At 42.2% G+C, this 11,512-nt stretch overlaps 1 protein-coding gene across 1 annotated transcript; it reads right to left on the bottom strand.

Moving 5' to 3' along the window:
* Positions 1–5,209: 5,209 nt before the first annotated feature.
* Positions 5,210–9,167, bottom strand: CCIN (calicin). Its single transcript, XM_036888454.2, has one exon. It carries the CDS (start codon positions 8,542–8,544, stop codon positions 6,778–6,780), a length of 1,767 nt encoding a protein of 588 aa, XP_036744349.2. The 5' UTR covers positions 8,545–9,167; the 3' UTR covers positions 5,210–6,777.
* Between the last annotated feature and the right edge of the window lie 2,345 nt (positions 9,168–11,512).

Genomic DNA, 11,512 nt, shown 5'->3' with positions numbered 1-11,512 from the left:
ATGTGATACGATCCTTTCTCATGATGCTAGTAGCACAGAGAGCAGCAGTTCCCACTCAGCACGTGATCCCAAGGGTAAACTACTGATACACTCACAACCATTCTGTATTCATACAATCATTCTGTTTTTCACTTTCAGTAACAGTATTCAATAAATTACTTTATCATAAAATAGGCTTTGTGTTAGACAATTTTGCCCAAGTATCCACCAATGTAAGTGTTCTGAGCATGTTTAAGATGGGCTGGGCTAAGCTATGATGTTCAGTAGGTCAGATGCATTAAATGCATTTTCAGCTTAAAATATTTTCAACTTACAATGGGTTTTTGGGGAATCTAACCCCATCGTCAGTCAATGAAGTTCTGTGTTAGTAAATTGAATCTAGCAAGAAGAAAAAGAACAACATACCACGACAAAGTGAAGTTTATCTCAGGATGCAAGGCTGGTTCAACTTTTGAAAAATAAATAAATGCAAACCACCACACTCACAATCTAATGAGGAAAAACCATACAATTAATTCATGAAGAAAAAAATTTGATAAAATTCAATATCCATAGTACTGGAGGTGCTAGCCACAGCAATCAGACAAAACAAAGAAATACACAGCACCCAGATTGGTAATGAAGAAGTCAAACTAAAAAAAAAAAGAAGTCAAACTGTCACTATTTGCAGATGACATGATATTGAAAACCCTAAAGAATCCACTCCAAAACTACTAGAACTAATGACTGAATTCAGCAAAGTTGCAGGATACAAAATTAATACACAGAAATCTTGCTTTCCTATACACTAGCGATGAACTAGCAGAAAGAAAAATCAGGAAAGCAGTTCCATTCACAATTGCATCACAAAGAATAAAATACCTAGGAATAAACCTAACCAAGGAAGTGAAAGACCTGTACCCTGGAAACTATAAGACACTCTTAAGAGAAATTAAAGAGGACACTAACAAATGAAAACTCATCCCATGTTCTTGGCTAGGAAGAATTAATATTGTCAAAATGGCCATCCTGCCTAAAGCAATATAGAAATTCAATGCAATCCCTATCAAAATACCAACAGCATTTTTCAACGAACTGGAACAAATAGTTTTAAAATTCATATGGAACCACAAAAGACCCCGAATAGCCCAAGCAATCGTGAGAAAGAAGAATAAAACAAGAAGGATCTTGCCTCCCCACTTCAAGCTCTACTACAAAGCCACAGTAATCAAGACAATTTGGTACTGGCACAAGAACAGACCCACAGACCAGTGGAACAGAATAGAGAGTTCAGATATTAACTCAAACATATACGGCCAATTAATATATGATAAAGGAGCCACGGATATACAATGTGGAAATGACAGCCTCTTCAACAACTGGTGTTGGCAAAACTGGACAGCTACATGTAAGAGAATGAAACTAGATCATTGTCTAACTCCATACACAAAAGTAAATTCGAAATGGATCAAAGACCTGAATGTAAGTCATGAAACCATAAAACTCTTTGAAGAAAACATAGGCAAAAATTTCTTGGACATAAACATGAGCACCTTCTTCATTAACACATCTCCCCGGGCAAGGGAAACAAAAGCAAAAATGAACAAGTGGGACTACATCAAGCTGAAAAGCTTCTGTACAGCAAAGGACAACATCCATAGAACAAAAAGACATCTTACAGTATGGGAGAATATATTCATAAATGACATATCTGATAAAGGATTGACATCCAAAATATATAAAGAGCTCACACACTTCAACAAACAAAAAGCAAATAATCCAATTAAAAAATGAGCAGAGGATCTGAACAGACACTTCTCCAAAGAAGAAATTCAGATAGCCAACAGGCACATGAAAAGATGCTCCACATCACTAGTCATCAGAGAAATGCAAATTAAAACCACAATATCACCTCACACCAGGAAGGATGGCCACCATCCAAAAGACAAACAACAACAAATGTTGGCAAGGATGTGGAGAAAGGGGAACCCTCCTGCACTGCTGGTGGGAATGTAAATTAGTTCAATCATTGTGGAAAGCAGTGTAGAAGTTCCTCAAAAATCTCAAAATAGAAGTACCATTTGACCCAGGAATTCCACTCCTAGGAATTTACCCTAAGAATGCAGGATCCCAGTTTGAAAAAGACATATACACTTCTATGTTTATTGCAGCACTATTTACAATAGCCAAGAATTGGTAGCAACCTAAGTGTCCATCAGTAGATGAATGGATAAAGAAGATGTGGTGCATATACACAATGGAATATTATTCAGCCATAAGAAGAAAACAAATCCTACCATTTGCAACAACATGGATGGAGCTAGAGGGTATTATGGTCAGTGAAATAAGCCTGGCGGAAAAAGACAATTATCAAATGATTTCACTCATCTGTGGAGTATAAGAACAAAGAAAAAAGTGAAGGAACAAAACAGCAGCAGACTCACAGAACCCAAGAATGGACTAACAGCTACCAAAGGGAAAGGGACTGGGGAGGATGGGTGGGAAGGGAGAGACAAGGGGGGAAAAGGGGCATTGTGATTAGCACACATAATGTAGCGGGTGAGGCGGGGCATGGGAAAGACAGTATAGCACAGAGAAGACAAGTAGTGTTTCTATAGCATCTTACTACGCTGATGGACAGTGACTGTAATGGGGTATGTGGTGGGGACTTGATGATGGTGGGAGTCTAGTAACCATAATGTTGCTCATGTCGTAATTGTAGATTAATGATGCCAAAATAAAAAACAACAACAACAAAGAATGTAAGATAATGCAGCTGCTTTGAAAACAGTCTGGTAGTTCCTCAAATGGTTAAATGTACAGTCACCATATGATCCAACAATTCTACTACAAGTTATATACCCAGTAGAAATGAAAAATTAGAGAACACAAAAGCTTGTACACAAATGTTTGCATTATTCATAATAGTCAAGAAGTGGAAACAACCCAAATGCCCATCAATTAACTGATAAATGAATCAATACATGTGATATATCCATACAATGGAATATTTTTCAGTCATAAAAAGGAATGAAGTACTGACCCATGCTACAACAAGGAAAGTTGAAAACACTCTAAGTGAAAGAAACCAGATAAAAGGTCACATATTATATGATTCCATTTATATTAAATGTCTAGAATAGGCTAATGCAGGAGAGAGAGAGTAGACAAGTAGTCACCTAAGGCTGGGAAGATGAGGGGTTAGAGAGTGACAGCTAAGGGGTGTGATGATTCTTTTTTGGGTAATGAGAATGTTTGAAAATTGTGGTAATGGTTGCACAACACTTGTGAATATACTAAAGGTCATTGAATTGTGTACTTTGACTGCATTGTATAGTATGTAAATCATATCCCAATAAAGATTTTCAAAATGCCATCATTTCATTTGCTACTTAAAATTTCTGAAAAACTGAACTTGGACCAAAATACTCCAGCTTTTAACACCAGACTTCACACCTTACAGAAATACTGTATAGATAAGACAGAAAAATACAGCAAACTCTTCTTTGGATGTTGGTGTCTTGATGAAAGGAGGCTTCAGTGATGCTTCATTGATAACAGTTTATACCCCAAAGTGGCTTCCTGGGGTAGTGCATCCCAGGACGAGCTGCAAGGGGCAAAAGTTACTTTCTCTGTGTGTGTAAAGTGTTTGAAGGATAATTTTGAAAGGGAAGGTCAGAAAAGAGAACTAGAATGAAATCACCACCACAGGTATATTCTCAGGTATATCAATTTGAAGAAAAAAGTCGACACTCTAGAAACCCAATTCCCTTAAAACTGTACATGTCTGAATTTCCCTTGAATCAGGCTTCCTGTGCCCAAGATTGAAGACCTGAGTTGTAGTTCAAAAACCTTGTCTTTCAAGACCATAATCTCTGCTCTGATTGCTGAAGCTTCCCTGGTAGCAAAAGCCAGGAATCTGACTCTGATGCCTACATTCAGCCATGTCAGCCTCCTCAAGGTGGCAAGCTGCTTTTGCTTCTGCCTTAGAGTCTAGTTTCAATGTGGAAGAGGAAAGAGGGAGGGAGGGAAGGACCACAGGTAAAAATATCAAAGGATAATCCTACTATGCCAAGGAGCTCCCATTTTCACAGTCCCCTAGTGATTCAGTGGCAGGCGGGAGTGGCTGATACTATCCAGTACTGCAAGGGGAAGGAACATGACTGAGAAAAAGGACAAAGAGGACAGTGTTGTCAGGAGACAGCTCAGGGGCATGGGAGGAACAGATGGTTAGAGACTGATCTGGAAGTGAAAGATGGAGGCAGAGACCATTGACAACATTTAGGAAGCTCGACTGAGGAAAGAGATGGGCCCATAGCCGGAGGTAGGCCTCAGAGCTCAGGAGAGCTTGTTTTCAGAACAGGAGAAACTTGAGAATATTTATGGGCTGAAGAGCAGAGATCAGGAAGGAGATGTGGCCAGAGAGGGAATGTAGGAGCCTGAGAAGTTATGAAGTGACTGAATGGAGAGATGGGAGGGGTCAGCTTTGATTCATGGAATCATCCTCTGAGATGCAGAAAAGCAGCAGAAACTCTGGAGAGACTTTTGGTGAACATGGGATTGTTCATGGATCTCAAGTCATCTGACCTTTATTTCTCTAGAGAGCTGGCAGCACAATGAGAGTTAAGTGGCTTGAGAAAGAGGGGAGAGAAGGAGAAGGTTGGAGAATCAGCCCTGGGGAATGGCATCTGGAGTCGGGAAGAGTGGACTCAGTGGTCAGCTCAGCCTGGTCGGTGGAGGTGGGGCAGCCGGGCTTAGAAGCATGAATCTGACCCTGTTCTTCCAGCTAGGGGATGGCAGTGAGGTGAGCAGAGGCAGGGGTGGCCCAGGGCTGGAGCAGTGAGAAGTGTGGGAGAAGTTCCAGGGCAGAGAGGGTCAGCTGTGAAATCCAAGGTCCTTCCTTGCCTGGAAGGAGGAGAGTAAGACCTGGGCAGTAGGGTAGGCTCTGAAGCAGAAGCCACTCAACAGAGAGGTCATGGAGACGAGGCTGAGCAGGCTGAGCAGGACTGGGAGGGGGTGGGGAGTGGAGCAGATCTGAACTGTGAGACTATCTAAAATGTGCTGCACTGTCTAATACACGAGCCACTAGCCTCCTGGGGCCCTGTGTGTGTGGTTAGTACAAATTGAGTGTGCTGTAAGTGTAAAATACACACCAGATACCAAACTTAGCATGAAAAAAGAATGTTAAATATCTCATTAATAAGTGTTTACATTGCTTAAGTGATATTTTGGAAAAATCATGTTAAATCAAATATATTATTTAAATTAACTTCAGTTATTTTTACTTTAATGTGAGTACTATAACATTTTTAATTACATCTGTGGCTCACATTGTATTCCTGTTGCATGGCACTGGTATAGATAATCCTTCCTGGAGCATGGATTGTCTGTGTCAAGACTGTGGTCCTATCACCTCGACAAGGAGCTACACAGAGAGGTCTCCGTGAATGGTGTGTGTGTATGCGTGCATGTGTGTGAGAACTGATGAGTGGATGAGTAAGTAAACTCATGAATGAATGAGTGAATGGATAAATAGCATTATATATGGTTTTTAAGGACTTGCTCAGTTTCTTCTAAATTGTTGAGGATTATACATAGGTACACAAATACATGGAAGGGAAACAGAGGTAGTTAAAATTGGGGAAAGCTCACCAAGGTTGTGAGTTAGGGAGTCTCAGAGAGCATTTTAAGGGAATTTACTTAATATAAGGGTGCAAGAACCTGGACCATTGCCCCACCTCCAGGCTTAGCTGACCACTGAGTCCCTTGATTCCGGATGCCACCTACCACAGCTGATGCTCCAACCCTCTCAGGTGTTTAATGTGTAAACTAGGCACAGTAAGAAATTAATAGTAACCAATAGTCAAACAGAACAAGTACAACAAAACAGTGTAGCAAGTGTGAATGTGGTCTCTGTATCTCTCTCAAAGTATCTTCTTGTACTGTACTCATCCTTCTTCTTGTGATGATGTGAGATGATAAAATGCCTACATGATGAGATGAAGTGAAGTGAATGATGTAGGCACTGTGATACAGTAGCATACATTAACCTTCTGAAGACTCATCAGGAGGAGGATCATCTGCTTCCGGACCAAGGCTGACCGTAGGTAACTGAAACCTCTCATAAGGAGCAACTCCCTTTACTGACCTCTCTTCACTCCAGATCTTCAGACATTTATATTCCCGGAGAAAGTTCTCAATGAACCCTGCTTACTGGGTTGCTTAGTAACGTCCCACCTTTACCATAAAATGAGACACAAACACATCATACCTGCCTGGTCTGACATGTACATAAATACAGCAGTCTAGTAGCCCTGCCTCTGGCCTTCCCTCTGCCCTCATCCCTGAGCCTTGCCCACACCACTTTCACCTGCCAGTGGGCATGAGGCTCTTCCCCAGACCTGCCGTGGGCTCTCTCCTCCCTTTCCGGGAGGACCAGTGAGTGCTGGAGGAGTCTGAGGCTTCGTACTCTAAGCAAGTGCTTTACCTGTTAGTTTAGCCAGTGTCAGTGAGTGACCACAGGAGAGATAAGACAGGGGGCTTACCAGATACCACCTTGGCCAGTGCTCAGATGTCACCGTCCCACCCACGAGGATTCCTTTCCAGCTTCTGCTTGGATCCCTCCAGTCACCGAGGACCCCTGAATGTCTACCCACTGGGAGCAGCCTTAGCCCGGATCACCACCTTCAGGGCAAAGAGACTAGAACACTAAGAAGGAAACAACAGGCCATCTTCCTTTCTCTCTCATTAAATTGTGAATAATAAAGCATTTGCTTATTCTCTCACTTAAAAAGTTGTTTAACGCCTTTGAAGAATCTTGCAAGGTAGCTTAGCTAGACAGCAGGCAGGACAGTCTAGTGCCTCTGGTGGGGGGGCCAGGGTCTTCCACTTGCCTGTGTTTTGGTCCAGCAAGTAGGCGTTGGGATTAATGATGTAGTCCTTCGTCTGCGCATCTCTGGCTGTGGTGACACCCCCACATACAAACACTCTGCTGTCACCAATGGAGCAGATAGCATGGGACACATCCAAGGGGCAGTTGTTGGGCAAGAGTGGCACAGAGGTGGTCATCTTGCTGGCCTTTACCTTCTGCAGGTTGATTTCCACACTTTGCCGATGGCTGTGCACACAGAGGATGTTGTCCTCATGGAAAGAGAGCAGGGGCTGGTGGTTGAAGTCAATGGGGAAGGTGATGCACTGGGCTACATCACCAGTTATGGTGTCAAAACAGTCCACCACTCCAACCCGGGAGATGTAGCCCTTCACCAAGCACCGTCCAGTGACAATGTACAGGTTCCTGTCACCTTTGGTGATCACAGCTGTGGCATCCATAGGGATGCTCATCTTCCCCGCCAGGCACCAGGCTTCCTTGCGCTCATCATAGCGATAGATGTTGGAGACATACCGCCTTGGGGCAATGCTCCCACCCACCGAGTACACTGTCCCCCTGCATGTCACCATGGTGTGGAAGACAAGCCCAATGGGCAGGTCAGGCAACTTGGTCCAGGAGTTGTCATCCATGTCATACCGCCAAGCCGTCTTCAGCCCTGAAATCTGCTCAGTGGTGCCACCAGAGATGTAGATGAAGCGACCAGCACAGGTGGCACTAAGTGCTGCTGCCCGATAGGGCATCTCTGAGAGCTTCAACCACAGGTTCTCCTGGATGATATAGGCAAACATTCCATCATTGAACTTGCCATGGGCCTTTTGGCCACCGAGGATGACCAACGAATCAATCAGGGCTCCTTTCCGTTGGTAGCCCAGCAAACTGCATGGCCTCTCCTGCTTCCGGTCCATGAGAACACTCTCAATCAGGGTTCCATGGGATGAGCTGTTCTCTATGCCCATCAGCTTGTTGCTAGCAAACATCAGCATCTTATTGGAGACAGCATTAAGATTAATGTAATTAAAGAACTTCTTGAAATACTTTTCCCGCTCATCCTTCTGGAAGTACACCCAATTAATGAGTGTGCTGAGAGCCTGGTCCTCATTGAGCACATGCAAATTTTCATCTTGGAGCAGGCGGCCAAAGATGACAGGTGGACAGCGCATGAAGTGCATGGAGCCCTCAGGACTAGCCCAGTAATGGAAATTATCGCGAATACCAGAGTAGGCCAAGTCTGATACCTGTTTGAGCTCAAACAACTCGGCCAAGAAGAGGTAGCGCAAGCAACTGGCATGGTGGATGGTCTTCATCAGGAAGTCACTGCAGTGGATTCGAAGTCGCGGTGTGTTAAAATACTGGGCCCCGCGAAGGAGCTCCTCCACGTTCTGCTCTGAGATGACCACCTTGCCGCTGTAGAAGTAGTCCAGGAGCTGGTCCACTGTGGTTGGACTCAGGTAGTTGGGGTTAATGGTGATAAAGAGCTCATCGGTGGTCTTCATGACATTGCTGGAGATGAGGCTCTTCACCAGTGGAGAGACAGCAGCCAGCACATTGCGATGTGCAAAGAAGACATGATGGTCCACAGTCAGGGCCATGTCCCAGTACTCTCTGTGTTTCCTCTGTTTGTTCAAGTTCTGCAGCACAAAACTGTTGTAGTTTTTCTCAGCGAATTCTAATTTCATGGTGCCTCTTGCTGACTGAGGCAGAAGATCAGAAGCAAGTACTGGAGAACATATTTTCTCAGGCCTTTGGGATTCCGACTGATGACTGTTTCAAGAGCAGTTGATCAGAGAGGCATGGAGTGGGAGGGAGGGTGATGTCATAGAGTGAATGAGGTCATCACAGTGCAGTCCTCCCTGAAGCCCTTCTCAGAGGTACAGGGCCTCCCCTCTCTTGACTCTAACCTGCCAAGGCCAGATACCCTGCCAGGATCTACATTCCAGGGCCCAGAAGAAAATTCAGAGATGGGTTGCAACTACCACCTGGGTCTTTCAAATCTGAATTCAAGGCTTCTGGAATGTCAGAGCCAGATTGGGCTGGGGTGGTTTAGAGAGGGGTAAGAGGAGGCTGAGGGAAGGGAAGAAATTATTAGATCATCTAGAAGAATCCTCCCCTTGTATAGGAGGGAAACTGAGGCCCAGAGAAGAGAAGGGACTGGCTCAAGATCCCACAGCCATTTGGAAGCAGAGCAGGGTCTGGAATCCAAGCCTTCTGTAACTTTGTGTTTTTCACCCTTCCAGGAAGCTCCTGATTACTCAGCTTTCCTCAATTTCTGATTCTCAGGCCTCAGATATCCTTCTCTACAAAGGCTCCTGATCATCAGAGAAAAAAGACTCTGTCCTTTGGCTTCTGACCTTTGCAGCCATGGACACAATTCAACTTTAAAATAGAGTGGTGGATAATCAAAAGACATAGAGTCACTGAGTGGATAAAAAAAAAACAAGACCCGTCTATATGCTGCCTATAAAAGACTCACTTCAAACCCAAAGATATACACAGACTAAAAGAGAAAGGATGGAAAAAGAGATTTCATGCAACTAATAAGGAGAAAAAAGCAGGAGTTGCAGTACTTGTATCAGACAAAATAGACTTCAAAACAAAGAAAGTAACAAGAGACAAAGAAGGACATTACATAATGATTAATGATAAAGGGGTCAATCCAACAAGAGAATACAACCATTATAAATATCTATGCACACAACACAGGAACACCTACATATATGAAACAAATACTAACAGAATTATAGGGGGAAATAGATTGCAATGTATTCATTTTAGGAGACTTCAACACACCACTCACTCCAAAGGACAGATCAACCAGACAGAAAATAAGTAAGGAGACAGAGGCACTGAACAACACATTCTTCTCAAGTGCACATGGAACATTCTCCAGAATAGACCACATACTAGGCCACAAAAAGAACCTCAGTAAATTCAAAAAGATTGAAATTCTACCAACCAACTTCTCAGACCACAAAGGTATAAAACTAAAAATAAATTGTACAAAGAAAACAAAAAGGCTCACAAACACATGAAGGCTTAACAACATGCTCCTAAATAATCAATAGATCAATGACTAAACTAAAATATAGATGAAGGAATATATGGAGACCAATGACAACAACAGCACAAAGCCGCAACTACTGTGGCACGCAGCGAAGGCAGTTCTAAGAGGAAAGTATATAGCAATCCAGGCCTATTTAAAGAAGGAAGAACAATCCAAATGAATAGTCTAAAGTCAAAATTATTGAAACTGGAAAAAGAAGAACAAATGAGGCCCAAAGTCAGCAGAAGGAAGACATAATAAAGATCAGAGAAGATAGAAATAAAATTGAGACAAGTAAAACAATAGAAAAAATCAATGAAACCAAGTCATGGTTCTTTGAGAAAATAAACAAAATAGATAAGCCCCTAGCCAGACTTATGAAGAGAAAAAGAGACTCTACACACATAAACAGAATCAGAAATGAGAAAGGAAAAAACACGACGGACCCCACAGAAATACAAAGAATTATTAGAGAATACTATGAAAATCCATATGCTAACAAGCTGGAAAACCTAGAAAAAATGGACAACTTTTCAAGACTGACCAAGGAAGAAACGGAAAATCTAAACAGACTAATTACAAGCAACGAAATTGAATCGCTAATCAAAACACTACCCAAGAACAAAACCCTTGGGTCAGATGGATTCACCGGTGACTTTTATCAGACATATAGAGATATAGAGACATAATACCCCTTCTCCTTAAAGTTTTCCAAAAAATAGAAGAGGAGGGAATACTTCCAAACTCATTCTGTGAAGCCAGCATCACTCTAATACCAAAAACAGGCAAAGACCCCACCAAAAAAGAAAATTACACACCAATATCCCTGATGAACATAGATGCAAAAATACTCAAAAAAATATTAGCAAGCCAAATTCAAAAATACATCAAGAGGATCATACACCATGATCAAGTGGGATACATCTCAGGGATGGAAGGATGGTACTACATTTGAAAACCCATCAACATCATCCACCACATCAACAAAAAGAAGGACAAAAACCACATGATCATCTCCATAGACGCTGAAAAAACATTTGACAAAATTCAACATCCATTTATGATAAAAACTCTCAACAAAATGGGTATACAGGGCAAGTACCTCAACATAATAAAGGCCATATACAACAAACCCACAGCCAATATCAAACTTAACAGCGAGAAGCTGAAAGCTTTTCCTCTGAGATCGGGAACAAGACAGGGATGCCCACTCTCCCCACTATTACTCCACATAGTACTGGAGGTCCTAGCCATGGCAATCAGACAACACAAAGAAATACAAGGAATCCAGATAGGTAAAGAAGTCAAACTGTCACTATTTGCAGATGACATGATATTGTACTTAAAAAACCCTAAAAAATTCACTCCAAAACTACTGGAACTAATACCTGAATTCAGCAAAGTTGCAGGATATAAAATTAATACACAGAAATCTGTTGCATCCCTATACACTAATGATGAACTAGCAGAAAGAGAAATCAGGAAAACAATGCATTCACAATCGCATCAAAAATAATAAAATACCTAGGAATAAACCTAACCAAGGAAGTGAAAGACCTGTACCCTGGAAACTACAAGACACTCTTAAGAGAAATTAAAGAGGA

The sequence above is a fragment of the Manis pentadactyla genome, chromosome 3 (assembly GCF_030020395.1).
Source record: "Manis pentadactyla isolate mManPen7 chromosome 3, mManPen7.hap1, whole genome shotgun sequence".
Taxonomy (NCBI): domain Eukaryota; kingdom Metazoa; phylum Chordata; class Mammalia; order Pholidota; family Manidae; genus Manis; species Manis pentadactyla.
Note: the sequence above shows the minus strand (reverse complement) of the source record. Positions and strands in the feature narration are given on the sequence as shown.